Source organism: Lontra canadensis, unplaced genomic scaffold (assembly GCF_010015895.1).
Source record: "Lontra canadensis isolate GAN:19392208 unplaced genomic scaffold, GSC_riverotter_1.0 scaffold57, whole genome shotgun sequence".
Taxonomy (NCBI): Eukaryota; Metazoa; Chordata; class Mammalia; order Carnivora; family Mustelidae; genus Lontra; species Lontra canadensis.
The window spans coordinates 8,356,441-8,372,207 of NW_022631051.1; the positions used below are offsets into that span (position 1 = coordinate 8,356,441).

The window sequence follows — 15,767 nt, forward strand, 5'->3', positions numbered from 1 at the left end:
GCTGTCTGGATATTTAGCCCAAACTCATCACTTGTTTGGGAAATTCGACAGTAAAGAAGCCAAAAGCCTTACCTAGGAGGGAACTTCTGGTCTCTTCTAACAGGAAATGTCTGAGAAAAGCAGAAAGTCCACCACAAGAACAGCGCTGTGATTTTCAAACTGCATGGGATTGCCGTACTTATTTGAAAGCAATTTAATACCATTATCCCTATCCATACTTCTGTAAGGAACAAAAATGAATATTATAACTTTTCTTTTGTGCTTTTACCTAACCTACTTTGATAGGAAAACTATTTGAGAGGTACCTCAAAAAGATCTTGAGAAGCAAGGGACCAGCGTTTTGAACCAATTTCAATGTAAATGTCAATTGCGAGTTAAAAAAGAGAGAGTAAAACCCTTTAAGGAAACATTATCTGAAGCAGAGCTGTCCTAAGATAATGCACACAAACCGACATAGTCTATTTAATAAAAAATATTTAATGCTGCCAAAAAGTATAAAAATACAGTAGGAATGGCAGTACAATACAAAGTAGTCTTCCTAATTTATTTCTTTTACATCTTTCTACATTTCATACACGTATTAAAAAACTTAACAATACATCAAATTAGAGGGTTCTGCAAAGTCGTCTGCTGGTGGTGCTCTTCATTCCCTGGATGTAAAGTTTACTTTGTAAACAGACAAATGTGAGGCAATCTACAGGTTTTATCAAGCCTCACTTTAGTCTCCGGAGTGGGCTTCAGGTCTTGCTTTGCACATCAATGGTTCAAAATTTATAGCTGCAGAATATTCTCAAGTCATGAACATTTAGGTGTCTGTCAATCTTGGCCTAAAACATAAAAAAGAAGTCATCTATTCAATTCATATTTACCAAACACACAGACGTACATAGATACACACAAACATAAAAGGACTAACAATGAACTAAAAAGGCAACTAAAAAAACATTCCAACATGTCACATTCAACCACACTAAGTGCTTCACTGTGATCTTGGTAAAATCTGCTTCTGTGCTAAATTTTCTAACAGAATTGGTGGCGTGAGGCAGACTCATGTTCAAGCACCATAACTCATATGGCTTTTTTCAAGAATTACTAACTATGAGCTTCTCAGGTCATCCTGTATCACTTAAGAAATGACCTCCGTGGGAGATACCGACAGACAGACAGGTTTTAAAAAAATGTACCCACAACAGTTTTGCAAGATTATATGGTATGTGCTAGACTTACCAATACTTTGGAATTCAATGCAAAAGTCTAATCCAATTTGGACCTCCACTGTATCATACTGCTAAAAATATTAGGAACGTAATGTTTGAACAGAAAGTTGGCTTAAGTCTTTAAATCAAGGACGTTAGCAGCATGCATTTTGTATCCTGAAGGATAATACTAAATTATAGCAACACAGAACCAAAGTGACAGGATTTAAGTTATCAATATAAAGAAAAACAGACATAAAATAATTGACAGATTTATTGTATCTGAATGTCAAAAAGTAAAGATTAACAAGAACTTAAGCAACAGATGGATGAAATAGCTATTTTAAGGTCAGTTTTTGAATGTATTTCATAATATTCACAATAACTGAATTTTTGAGATGGTATTTCCTTCCCGGCTTCACTCACTAGGACCAAAAACCCCCAAATCTAAATACTTGTCATTATTGTGTCTCCACATATATAAATAGGAATATAAACCACATCCACACATTTCCCCAAAACATTTAGTCAAAAATCCTCAAAATATTGTCAATTGGGCTTCTTCCTGACTACTGACTCTTCCTACTGAGAACACCAAGCCCCTGGTGTTCTGAATAGCCCTATTATTCTATTGTCCAGCAGGGACACAGAAATGTCAAGTCATCAAGAAAACATTCTCGGGGTGCCTGGGTAGTTCAGTGGGTTAAAGCCTTTGCCTTTGGCTCGGGTCATGATCCCAGGGTCCTGGGATCGAGCCCCGCATCGGGCTCTCTGCTCAGCGGGGAGCCTGCTTCCTCCTCTCTCTCTGCCTGCTTCCCTGCCTACTTGTGATCTCTGTCTGTCAAATAAATAAATAAAATCTTAAAAAAAAAAAAGAAAAGAAAACATTCTCGTTGGATGTCTGGAAGTCACAAAACCTACTGGTGCTTACTGCAGGGTCCTACTGAACCCTGTACCTTAGTGGATGGAAGTAAGGAAAGGTGCTTCTTACTGACTGCTGCAAAATATATTATGATTTCCCACACATTCAGGAAATCTGCTCATCAGAACAAAGTAGCTCAATCCAATCATGCTAGGTGAAATGAAATAATGGTATGGTTTACAGAATATCCTGATGTCCAGTATTTCTCTGACTCAGTGGCAGTTCAAACAGTTTTCACAAATTTTTTTGGAAGTAAAAACTTAGATTTGCTTCACTTAAAAAATAAAAAATGCATTACTTTGGATTTTAACAGGTAAAACTGGTTGTCTCATTTTTTCCATTTAAGTATTTGAATATTCCATAAAAAAACAGAGTATGTGTCATAATGGAAGCAGCGTGACGTTTGGAGTTACTGGAATTCTACAGACAGGAGTCTGAATTTCAGCTCTCGTGTACTAGCTGTGCAATCAGGGGCAAGTTCCTTATTCTCTGTCTCGGCCTTCTTATCTTAAAATAGGGTAATGTATCTAGAAAAGGTGTTAAGAAGATTACATTCAGATTATGTATTTAAGCTGTCAGAAATGCATGTTTCCAACATACACTGTTGTTTTCCCTGGCACAGTGCTGAAGATTCACTTACTCAGGATAAACTACTGTGCATCACAACAACTAAAAGAACCTGACAGCGTTTTAAAAAATTCACTCTTTTTTAGTTTGAAAATATTATTTGGGGGGGGGGGAGATAAGAAAATAAGATAAAATCATGGGGAGTGTTAACTGTTTTTAAAGAATGTATTTATTTACAAGACTAAAGACAAATGGGATTTACACTTGGAAGAAGTATGTTCACTTGAATCATTTGTTCAACATGTCAAAATAAAATGGATTCAAAGAAATTAAGTGGAATAAAGAGCCATGCTTGCCACTCTCTCTGGAGAAGCAGCCTGCATATACTGCCCACTGCCCTTATTCTGGAACGGAGCCAGCTTTACAGACAGAATGATCTTCCCAAGTCAGCTCTACACCTGAAATAATAGAAAGTCAAACTGCACCCAGACTAGTCCTTGCCACCGATACTCACAGTATTTTTTTTTTTTTACTGAAAAGAATCATAAAACCTTCTGTAAAGTGAGCAAGGCACTGCCTTATAGACAAAACAAACATCTAGTTTCCCTCTCCTGAATTTACCAAACTCACAGTAACTTGTTTTTTTTATGGTAGTAATTTGAAATACCAACACCACGTCTACAAAATCTAATTAGAGCAACAATAAAAAATTGAGGCTTTTCTTTAAGAAATGGTCTCCATATAAATTCCCATGCAATTCTCCTTACAGCTGCCCAAAATACACTATGTAATGAAAAACCAGACAGTACTGGACTCCATAAGCAAGGTCGCCACTATATCCTATAATTTCCATAGTCCACTGTACATTATAAAACCAAAACAGAAAGAGTTCCAAAGACTGAACTTTTCATTCTCCCAGTGGACTTCACAGAGATCGTCAGAGCTCTTGAAAAACTCTTGTCAGGTTGTCACTGATAAAGACAAAGCCTTTCAACCCAAGTAAAAGCTTCTCGTCTGATGCACCACTTCCACTCAGCAATGCTCTGTGATGGAATAAATGACAGTGAGGAAAAAAATTCTCCCCAAAGAAGTTTCCAGAATTTAGTAGCCAAAGGAGATAACCACTTCTCTGAAGAGTGTTGAGGAAAAGCACCTGTGCAGAACTGGCTGTTCTTGGAGGAATCTGAATGGGGTAAATATCGAGAAAATTCCTGCTGGTAAGGGAAAAATGAGATGTCCAAACTCATACCATGTTCCCAGAAGTCTGTTCTTTCAAACACTACCCAAGAAAATGAGTACCTTAAAAATCCTAAATTCAAAGCTTAAATTGTCAAATGTGGTTGAACCATGAAATGACTATATTATGGCGAGTACGTGGAAAATAGCCTAAAGTGTGCACGACCTGGACTGGGGATTCCCGGGTAGAGCAGGTGCTACGCAGCTTACACAACCTGAGTTTCTTCCCATGAAGGCGTGTCGTCACTTATACGTAACATATCCCATGGAACGAGAGAGAGCTGGAAGTTCTAAAATAGTCATTTGCTCTTGCAGAGGCTGGTGGTGATACTGTCCTATAAATACTGATTTGAAAATGAGTTTAAGAAGAAATGGAATCAAATCCAAACAAATGAACTAGGGAAAAAGATGAAAGGGACAGGACAGGTCAACTCCAGAATAAATCAGCCAGGGAATGAGCAAGACCTGCATATGAAGTCAGGAGAACTTAGTACTGTCATGTGGAAGAATATTACCTTCAAAATTTTGTAATTTTGTAAGATTCTGTGCCCCGAGCCTCTGAATAAGTCAAGGCCAAATTAAAGGTTTCTTAAAGTAAGAGAGATTTAATTAGCTCCTGACGTAGAAATAGGAACTAATTGTTAGAACAAATGCATTTAGTTTCAGACCAGGATCACTGCACCAAGTCGGACCTCGGCTTCCTCCACCCTGGGCAGCAGCAGATTCCAAGAGTCACACCCTTGCTCCTTACCACCCACCCCCCTAACAAACCCACATGGACCGCTGGACAAAAAATAAATCAGTGTTTACAGCAGGTGCGCTTCCTAGACTTCTGCCTGAACTCAGGAAGAAGCAGATGATATACATAATGGCATTAGGCTTATGACAGACTAGATTAAAATAAAACCTCTGTTAAATTTTGTGTCTTAAGGTAAAAATTAAGGCAGACTAGATTTTAAAATCTGCACAATAACCAGGCAGGCACTTCAGAGATGTAGGTACTTGTTGAAATAGAGTACACAAAGGTTAATGACAATTTCTAATTTAATCAGCTTCTGGCCTGTGGCTATTTACATAGAATCTAGTCAGACGTATTTTCCTAAGAGGGAAATGACTTGCAGAGCGTTAAGTCTTTCTTTGAGAATAATCTAATTCTACAATAGACCACATATAGGAGACTTTTCAATGACAGAAGCATAAAACACTGTAGAAATGTCCAGCCTCAGGCTCATTATGGCTTAAGAATAACAACACCTACCTCAAAAGCTTGTTGTACGGATTAAACAGGGTAATCTATGAGAGTGCTCATTAACACAGGGCCTGGCGCATAGTAAATGATCAATAAATGGTAACAACCACCACTGTGAATTGACACTGAAAGCAAAGGACTTGATATAAGAAGTAGAGGACTGCTCCGTATCACAAACTACTTTTCAAACCAATACATGTTTTTTTGATTCATACCATCAATTCTAGTTTATTTAAAATGAAGGGGACAAGCATAAGTATACATAAAATTAAGAGTTACAGTTCCTTCTTACAACATACCTGTAAAGCAGAGCTTTTTAGGAAAAAAAAAAACCAACAAAAACACTTTATTTCCTTTCTCTTGTTCATTTCTTGGTAAAAATATTAATACACAGTCAGTATTCATTTGAAGATAGAATAGGAAAAGGACAAAGCACATATATAAAATACCCCTAAACATGAGGAATGATCTTTATGTTATTCTAAAGTTCTCTATACATTTTTTACACATTACTTTTTTTTAGCCATGTAAGAATTCAAGAAAAGGTATTATTTTTATTTTATATATGGATAAGCTGAACAATGGAGCATTGTGTTCGTACATGTTGTGTATATGCAAGCATAGACAAAAACTGCTAACAGACCAGCATAAAATACTTATCTAACCTCAGAGACAAGTGTACAACCAGCTGGTATAGCCAGAGAAGATGGCATTAAATCAAAGACTGCTGTCGGTTTATCAGGAGACGGATGTGAACACGAATACACTATTTATTAATATAAATACCCTTTCTTAAAAATAATAAAGCCTCTGGCTTTTTAAAAAAATCTGTTCCTCCTTAACCTATTCAAAAAATAATACTGCCTCATTAAAATCAAACTACACAACTGACTTTTAAAATTTATTATATTTAGAAAACATTAGGGAGACCTAAGCATACACAAATTTTGTAAAATGTAGAATCTATCGTGGGTTGCTCACTTTGTCCTCTGGCTGCTACCTGAGAAGGCAGGAGCCCTTGTCTGTGGTCTTCCTCATTTAATAAAGGGTCAGGATGATGACCCCGGGCACCACACCACATTGCCATGTATTTTTAATAATTAGTATATGGAACCCACCAAAAATATTATTAGTGGTAAAAACTCAACATTATCCTTCAGGATCTGTTTGAAAGGTTGAAAGAGGCGTAACACTTGCAGAAGTTTATCAACAAATGTTTACTTCACTGAATATGACTGTTCGGATATATTACAACAAACACCACTTTAAGGACAGAAAGCAGATGAAAAGCAAAGCTAAAATCCTAAATCCAGTGAAGCACATTTACCTTGCAAAGGGGCAATGTGCATCACTAACCAGCATTTGTTTCCTGTAAGAAGTCTTTCCCTTTTTGTTTAAAACATGGCTATCCTCAATTGGCAATTTAGTATCATCTATCCATATTTGACTTGCAGACTAATATACTGTACTTTAGCAAATATAAACCAAGGCAAATTAGAAAGGTTTGAAACCAATAATGACGGGTCCTGGTACCTGAACACAAGTTTAATGCAGACAGACACTGGGGGAAAAAAAAAAAGTCCCTCTTACCTCCTCTCCATTTAAAGGTTACAGGACAGAGTAATACTGAATTAGGACACAGGCACAAGTTATGCAAATCTGATTTAATATGTAGTACCACCTACATCCTGCTTTCAGGCTTTCAGCATAATTTAACACATTCAAGAAGGCTACTTATATCAATTCAAAATACCTATCTATATAAATGGTTTTCAAACTGTTTTTAAAATTGTAACCGTCCCCTTAAAATGATTACACCTCACACAGAGATCATACGTAGCATATAAATAGATAAAGCAGAGGCGGGCTGGCTGAAAGTAAAGGCTGGTAGCTTGGAGTCCTTCCAACCACCTCTCAGAGACCTCTCAGAAATCCAATGAGCATAGCTTGAAAACCACTGAAATAATGTGATTTTATTATATCAGCAATTAAATTTATAACAAATATTTAAAGTTTAAGTTAAATAAGTCAAACACTGAATGGAATGTTGGGATCTGAAGAAGGCTAGCACTCAAATGAGCAGTTAAGTTCATCAAACAATATGTTTTAAATTAAAATACCCATTAAGAAGTTAAAGGGACAAGGTCAGGTTTGTACATCACCATACTATTTATTGAAGTAGAAAGAACTTGAAAAATTTTACTTGAAAACTTCAGTCTAGTAAACTGAAATCAGGGATAATAAAATGCTGCTCCTTATTTTTATTTCCTAAGTCAAGATTTGCCCCAATTATAAATTAGGGTAATTACACTGAAATTTTCATGAAAATTAAACAGTATTCATCATGGGCTTTACAGAAACCAATTTCTTTACAAAGTTTTGACCAAATGTTACCGGACTATGCCATTAACGAGAATTTTCCTTCAAAGATGTTTTTAGGGAAAATTTTTGTTTGTTATTCTTTTTAAAATTGGGTAAACTGTAAAACATCAAAGAAATGCAAATATATAGTAAAAATTACTTATGCAGAGTTAGTTCTAACTGCTCGTATCAAACTTCTCTTTAGGAAAATGTATTCAATACAATTGAATCAACACACAATTTATTTCTTCATGGTAACAGATTTTTCAAATTGAGTTTTTAAAAAGTACATTTAACTACAAAAGTAAGATTAAATACTTATAAAATATATTTACCCTGAAATGGTTAAGAATATAAAATGTCGATGCCCATATCAACAGTACATTATACATTACACGCATTATTTCAAGGTCATCTTCTTTCCAGTAATAATGTAGATAAAACCACAATATTTATTGCTTGTATCAAGTGCAGGTTAAAATCCAGAGAGCCTCCACAAACAAATCCTTGTGGTAAAGGATTTCTCGGTCTGGTCAGGTGAAATAGTACGCTTAACGTGTATGAATACAGTTGCAAAATGTACCAGTTTTCAACAAGCATTCAAGTCTTTATTTCAGATAGCCGTTTACAGTTTGGGGACAATGCCCTGAGATGTTGGGCTGGGGACTGAATAGATCACTTGTCTGGTTGGTGTCTATTCTTACCGCACTGTTTCTGGGGTGCGAGGAGCTTGCTAACAGACCCTTGTGACTAATGCAACACTGTCAGCTACTGGCGCAGCAGCTCGCTGGGCAGAACAGCTTGTTTATAGGACATTCTGCTGAAACAACAGTGTCCAGCCAACAAAAGCACCCACCAAAATGAATGACACAAACCCCATCTTAGTGAGAATAGGTTGCCAATATAACCACCTTTTCCTTTTTCGTTCAGTCTCATTTAGCCTCTGTTTCATCTGCTGCACCTTCTGGGCCGTGTTAGCTTTTCTGTCTTCTCGAATTCGTTTCCGTAGAACACTAGGAAAAAATTAAAACAAATAAAAGTGCATGGCAGGACTTATTATTCTAATATAGAGGACCGAAGCCCAAGCACCCACCTCCTCCCCAAGCCCCATATTTTAAAATACTGGAATAAAAGAAGAGGGGGGATTTTCAATATTCTAAGTGGTCCAGAGGTGTACTCTGATCATTCCACAACAACTTCTGGTACAACATTCTATTAATAAATACTTTCAGCAGGACTTGAAAACAAGCATGTTGGTTTCTTTGTTGAGATGGGAGCTGGTGGTTGTCAGCTTGCTTCCTTGCTAACCGGCTGGAAGAGGTGAGGGACAGGAGTCCCTGATAGCCGAGCCCCTTTCGTGTTTACATGTGATTTGTCGCAAAGGCCACTGGTAAAAGCTATCTACTTAATACTTCTGTCAAGATTCTACTGTGGAACGCCTTATTGCTCTGATTGTCCACACTTATTTCTGGCTTCCATTTTCCTATTCAATACAAAATCTTTGTTCCAATGGAAGCTCACCGACTCCCAAGACACAGGGTCCTAGGACATGGTAAAGAAGAATGGCCAATGACAACATGTACATTACTATTTCCTCCCTTTAAAAAAAATTTCACAAAACCCACCTACTCTTCTCACTTATTGCCTACAGTATAGCAAAAACCTAACTTGTGCCTCTGATTTAACCATTATCACCACAGCAATTTTTCTAAAGTACAGCTCTCTGGTTTTGTAGCTTGATTAAAAATCTTGAATGCCTTTTCAGTATACTACATTAAGAGCCAACTTTCCTTCCAGCCAGAATGTTTCACCTGAATCTAGTAATGAGAAGCAATCAGAGGAATCCAGATTGTGGAGTGTTCTAAAAGGCAACTGGTATAGCAGCTGCAAAAATGTCAAGGTCAAGGTAAGGAAAAATAAGAAAGAGGTGAACAATTTCAGATTAACGGAGACTAAAGAATCACATCAACCAAATACAATGCATTATCCTTGACTAGATCTTGGATTATTTCTTTAAATAGCTAAAGAGATTGGGATCATGAAAATATTCTGAAATTAGATTATGGTGATGGGTTCGTAACTCTGTAAATATAGTAAATCCACTGACGCGTATGCTTTAAATGAGTGAACTTTATAGTACATAAATTATATCTCAAGTAAAGTCATTTTTTTAAAAGTTTTTTTTAATTTATTTACTTGACAGACAAAGATCACAAGTAGGCAGAGAGGCAGGCAGAGAGAGAGGAGAAAGCAGGCTCCCTGCTGAGCAGAGAGCCCAATGCGGGGCTCGATCCCAAGACCCTGAGATCATGACCTGAGCTGAAGGCAGAGGCTTTAACCCACTGAGCCATCCAGGTGCCTCTAAAGTAATTTTTTTAAAAAGCTATAAGGCAGATTTCTTACACAACCAAAGAAATTTGAATACAGACTATATCTTAGGTAATTTTATCAATGTTCAACTTCTTCTACTGGAACCTTCAGACACGGCTGGTGGAAATGTACAATGATGCAGCCGCTATATAAAACTGGCACGTCCTCAAAATGTGAAATGTAGGGTTCCCTTAAGTCCCAGAAAATGCGCTCATAGGTAAATACTCAAGACAACTGAAAACATATGTTCACACAAAAACCATCCAGAGTTCTCCTGCTGTGCACAACTTCGTTCTTGCCCAAATGATTTTTTGCTTTTCTCCAAATCTGTTACCTTCAACTAGAAATCTCTCTGGTCCTCTCACTTCAATTCTGTTCTTCAATTTCTCCCTCTACTCAACCCCTGCAGCCCCTCTGTTCTTATCTTACAGCATTTAATTTACAGTAAATAATTTATGTTGCTAATCTGGGTTCTTATTTTACCCCCTAAATATATCTGCAACTCAGGGACTGTGATTTCCAACCTCTTCTTCACTTTACCTATCATATACCCAGGTGTCTTTGGCTGTCTGAACTCTCTTGAATATTTGCTAAAAAATTATTACTCAGAATTCACTCTTTGAAATTAAAATTCATTACTAGCAAATAAATGTGTACCCATCAGTGAAAAAATTTTAAATTGTATTCAAGTGCAGGCAAAGCATATATAAAATATGTAAAAGAATACAGAGCTCCCATCCAAGGGGCCAGCCTTCCACGCGTCCTTATATTTGCTTCTGTCAGGAGCCTGAGGCCACGAAACAACCAGGTTCCAATTTAGATGGAATCTTTAACAGATTATTTCATTTAAAATTTTCATTGCAATATAGAAGATAATTACAATTTTTATTCAGTGTTGATATTTTACCACGTAAACCCAGTGAGTTCACTGAGTGTTATATGATTTTACATAATTAGTGCTTTACATGTTATACAGCAGTTTAAGAGGATTTTTTGAGGATTTTTATGTTTAGAGAAATGGGTTATGGTTTTGTTTCGACTGAGAACACAGTTTTTCCCATTTGAAATCATTAATGGAATAGAGGCTCCTGCTTTCCAAAAATGGACTGTACATATGTTTTCAGGATGGAAAGAAAACAAATACCAAAAGATGTCATCACTCAGTTCAAGAAAGCAATTCCAAAGTAAAAACTGGTCTCAATTTGTGATACAATAAAATCTTTATTTACCTAGTTGGGCCCAAGGAAATTACCTCTATGTAATAACCTGCCCAGGTTTTCCTAAAGTCATAGAATTCTAAAGCCACAAATTGGCAGGGGAGGACTCCTGGGGACTCCTGCCTATGGAAGACCACGTGGAATTCCTCACAGCAGGCTGTAGCTGACCCATGTTTCAACAGACATGCTTCACACTCTGCAAGCACACAGAAGGGATCCAAATAACCTGACTTCTCATTTATCCAAACTGTTCTCCACTCAGTGATCTGGGTTTATGGATTGCACTGTAATTGAGAACGCTGGCTTTTAAACTTTGATGGTAAACCTTAACAGCTAGAAATATCTTACCATCACAACAAAGTAACTGCACACACGGACACATTTATACATATACACAATATACATGTCAATATGTAGAATTCATATATTATGTCTACATATATAAAAATGTTAAAATAGTTACTATTGGTGATACTCTGATCTGTTTTATTCTCTAATTTAAATGCTAATTTCTATTTTATTGTATTCTGTTATTTTAAAAATGCTTTTTTCATAACTTACTAAACTGATTTCATGACCATGGGAATGTGACCTTCAATATGAAAAAACTGACTTGAAGGATATTCAGTAATGAAAGAAAATAAAATATTGTGTCCTACTCCCTTGAAACTGAAATTCTTTCCATAAGATTTCGATTTATTAGCTTCCCTAATGCAAAGCTATATATCAGTATTAAAATCTATTAGGACTGAACAATACAGCATTTCATAGCAATCTTTACTTTATGCTCTTTCTACGACCGACCGACTCCCTCAATTAGTTCTGCTTACAATCCCTAGTTTCCTACAGGGACTTTGTCTCTGCTTTCAAGCATGATTGGTCTCCTCTCTCCTGGGGGCAGACAGCAAACAATACATACACATACCACCTCCTCACCCCTCAGGATACCACCTCTGCAATCACTATTTAACACCTGAGTGGTTTTCTTGATCTCCTCAAAACTGTGAAATTGGACAATGCGTGGTTTACCTTGTTGGGTCTGTGTCCTTAAAGATTAAAACTCAACACCTCTGAAATACTAAGAACACCAATTCAATCATCAAGCCTACTTTCCATTTAATTCTGCCCATTACCGAAACAAAACAACAACATTAGGAACCTGAGAATCTTATTGCTGAAAAAGATATGGTAATTTAAAACATGATTTCTTGATTTCAAAGCATTATACTTAAGGTGAAAGAAGGAATAAGCAATTAATGGTTTAACTTGTAGTCTAAAACCACTAGAGCCACAAATAAGGAGTAACACTGCTAAGTCATAATAAACTCTTCAGTGTAATACAGAATAACATATACACTATGTATTTATTGTAATGTTACCTTTCATAAGATTTCAAGTAATTTTTTATTTTTTTTTTATTTTTTTTTTTTTTAAAGATTTTATTTACTTATTTGTCAGAGACAGAGGGAGAGAGAGTGGGAGCACAGGCAGACAGAGGCAGAGGGAGAAGCAGGCTCCCTGCCGAGCAAGGAGCCCGATGTGGGACTCGATCCCAGGACGCTGGGATCATGACCTGAGCCGAAGGCAGCCACTTAACCAACTGAGCCACCCAGGCGTCCCTCAAGTAATTTTTTAAAAAAAGATTTTATTTATTTATTTGTCAGAGAGAGAAAGTGAGAGAGAGGTTGCGGGGAGAGCACAGAAGCAGAGGGAGCAGCAGGCAGAGGGAGACACAGGCTCCCTGCTGGACAGGGAGCCTGATGCAGGGGTGTTCATGTTCTCAGCTTAATGGACTGAGCCACCCAGGCAATTTTTATATTGGGGAAACACAGAAGTGAAGCTACTATAATATAGAGGAGACCTCAACGATTCTCATGGTGCCCCAATATCCCAGTGTAACAAACAGGACTAAAACATAAAATGTACCACTTAAATAAAAAGCATTTTTGACAGACAGAGAGAAAATATCAAGAGGGGCAGTGAACATGCTCATTCACTCACACCTCAGGATATCAGCTTCCTGCCGGGTGGGAGATAACCAGAGCCTTAGAAATGTAAAGGTTTCAATTTATTTTATTTTTATTTTTTTAAAGATTTTATTTATTTATTTGACAGGCAGAGATCACAAGTAGGCAGAGGCAGAGAGAGAGAGAGAGAGAGAGAGGTGGAAGCAGGCTCCCTGCTGAGCAGAGAGCCCGACACGGGGCTCGATCCCAGGACCCTGAGATCATGACCTGAGCCGAAGGCAGAGGCTTTAACCCACTGAGCCACCTAGGCGCCCCTAAAGGTTTCAATTTAAAAACTTAAAATGTTCACATTTATATGGATTCAAAACTCAAAAAGCAGAGAAAGGCAATTGTTTTTTGAAAAAGACTTCTCCCCTCCCAATAATGTAATGAAGTTTAAACACTCATTTAAATATTTGGTAATTTCATTAAAGGCGCATTACCCATTACATGGCAACTACAGCATGAACACTAATACTTGTATAAATGGTAGGTATTCATACCACTTATCTTCTGTTTCATACTATACATTTTAGCATCTAATTATGTTAACTTTAGCACTCAAAATAGTATTGAGTTAAACCATTTTCCAACTGGTTTCTGCCTATAAGCACTGGCTTCTTAATAGGGTTGAAAGCTCTAAGAGATCAATGATGTCATTGTATACTACTTAAATATCCTTAGGTAATAAATAAATGAAAAGCTATATTAATTCAATAAACAAAGGGCCTGTATTAGTTCATATCCACTGAACTTATTAAAATAAGACAGTCTCATCTTTTCAAGCATGTTATTGCCATAAGCTTACCTCTCGCTGTTCTCCTCCGCAGTATCCTGCATTTTAGAGGATAGTCCTGTGTATCTGTCACCTGTCAGTTTTTCTTCTTCTAGGCCTATCCTATTACCATTGTATTTTTCGGTCATTATTTTGGTTGGTGAATGATCAAAAGCAGGACATAAGTCTTCCTTAGAAAGTTCTTTCCACCGTTTCTAGGTAGGGAAGAGAAGTGAAAAACAAATGCAAACACTAAAAGTTTACTTTTCTTTAAATAAAAAGGTTATACAAATTGAAATTATATATTCAACTTTAAGAGAACCCTGTGATGCTAACAGAAGAATGAAAAAGGTATCTTACCAAAACCTCTTCTAGATGTGCCTATTTTAAATTTAAAATGTAAAAATAATAAAGTATTTAATATTTATGTATAACACTAGGCAGTTGAATATAATAATCTTAATGAAATTAAAGCAGACTTTAACCTATTGAGACAAACTATACTAGGACCTCACAAAAATATTAGTCATAGTTAGTGAGATTTTAGTCAGAGCCAGATTCTGCCAGACTCGTAACCCACAGGTATGTTAACACTGGAAACAGTGACCAAGATGCTCTTGAATGTGATCTAGCATCTCCTGTTCCTTGCCAGTCTGGTCTAACAGAGGAACAACAGTGAGATCTCCAGGCAGTTCTCTGACACCAGAGGACCTTAATTTGTTTTCTTCCAGCTATGCTAGTGGCTCCAGGTAAGTCAGCCCACCACCAGGTAAGACAAAACTCTGAGAGTATGCCTAGACTTGAGGAGGCAGGATTTAGACCAAGATCAAGAGAAATTCCATTTCCTTCCTCTAGGAAACAGGCTGTCATCACCTACCTTGACAGCCTATTGTGACTAATGACATAACATGTCTAGCATCACGTCTGGCAAATGTTAGATTATTTTGCCCTCACTGCACCAACCCTAGGGAGAAAGGAAGAGGTGCAAAGTATATATGGGCCCCTGAAAGCTGAAGGCAGTCACAAAGTGCTAGCCAGGGAGTGAGAAGGCAAGTACACCCTCCACATGAGGGACCTGTAGCTCCTCAAGTCCTTCAAGGGCTGCAAACACAACCATGCATCTCCAAGCCAGGGACAAGAGTAGGAGTGGTGGCAGTAAGAGCCAACGGTTTTGATTTTCTAGGACTCTGACACAGGTCAAAATGACCTCGTGGGGACAGGGGTGGTCCATCCCTCTTTGAAGATCTTACCACAGAAGCAAGGAGCCTGGAACTTAGTAAATAAGAGACTATAACTTCTTGCCTGAGGATTTTAAAAATTTTGAACACAGATGTAACAATGCAACTCACACCTGTCTGCAACTTCATGGAACACTCTTTCCCTGGAGCTGCTTTGGTACAAAATGGCATTGTTAAAAACAACACTTGTGTACCAAGATCATTTAAAAAAAAATCTTTGGAAAACTCATGGGTACACTGATAAATTAGTTTCTACTTATTTCATCTTCCTACAATAGAGGAATTAAAGAAAAAGGCATTTTTACCACACTCCACCTTCCCCATATGTAGCTATTTAATTAGGATGCATAATTAATGTATCTTTTTAATAGTAGTTGATAGACAAAAAATTTCAAGAATGCAAAATTCTGTAATTTGCTACATTTGGAGGGTAGTGAGTAGGAAAGTTTGGTCAATGTGACTAGAGGATGAAGACTATGTATAGCCTGACTCTGAGAGCTAAGGCCAGAAAGGAAGTGGACTTTGAGGAAAGACGTCTCTGAACTGATTTTAAGAATCACTGGGATGGAACCCACCACTCCTGAGCAAGGACCTAAGAGGCCGCAAACCATACCCAGAAAGAGTGTCTTG

At 37.3% G+C, this 15,767-nt stretch overlaps 1 protein-coding gene across 4 annotated transcripts in view; it reads right to left on the reverse strand.

Annotated features, from left to right (window-relative positions):
- Window positions 1–457: 457 nt before the first annotated feature.
- The window catches only part of PTPN2 (protein tyrosine phosphatase non-receptor type 2), an 80,572-nt gene continuing 65,262 nt past the window's right edge, over window positions 458–15,767 (reverse strand). For 3 of the 4 annotated variants that reach the window (XM_032875813.1, XM_032875810.1, XM_032875811.1), the window contains 2 exons: window positions 13,933–14,114; window positions 6,820–8,544 (listed from right to left, as the gene is read on the reverse strand). In XM_032875813.1, the coding sequence (XP_032731704.1) occupies window positions 8,337–8,544; window positions 13,933–14,114 (390 nt within the window). In that variant the 3' untranslated portion in view covers window positions 6,820–8,336. Of the gene's footprint in view, window positions 828–6,819; window positions 8,545–13,932; window positions 14,115–15,767 lie in introns of those variants that run through there. The other variant, XM_032875812.1, reaches the window with a different exon arrangement.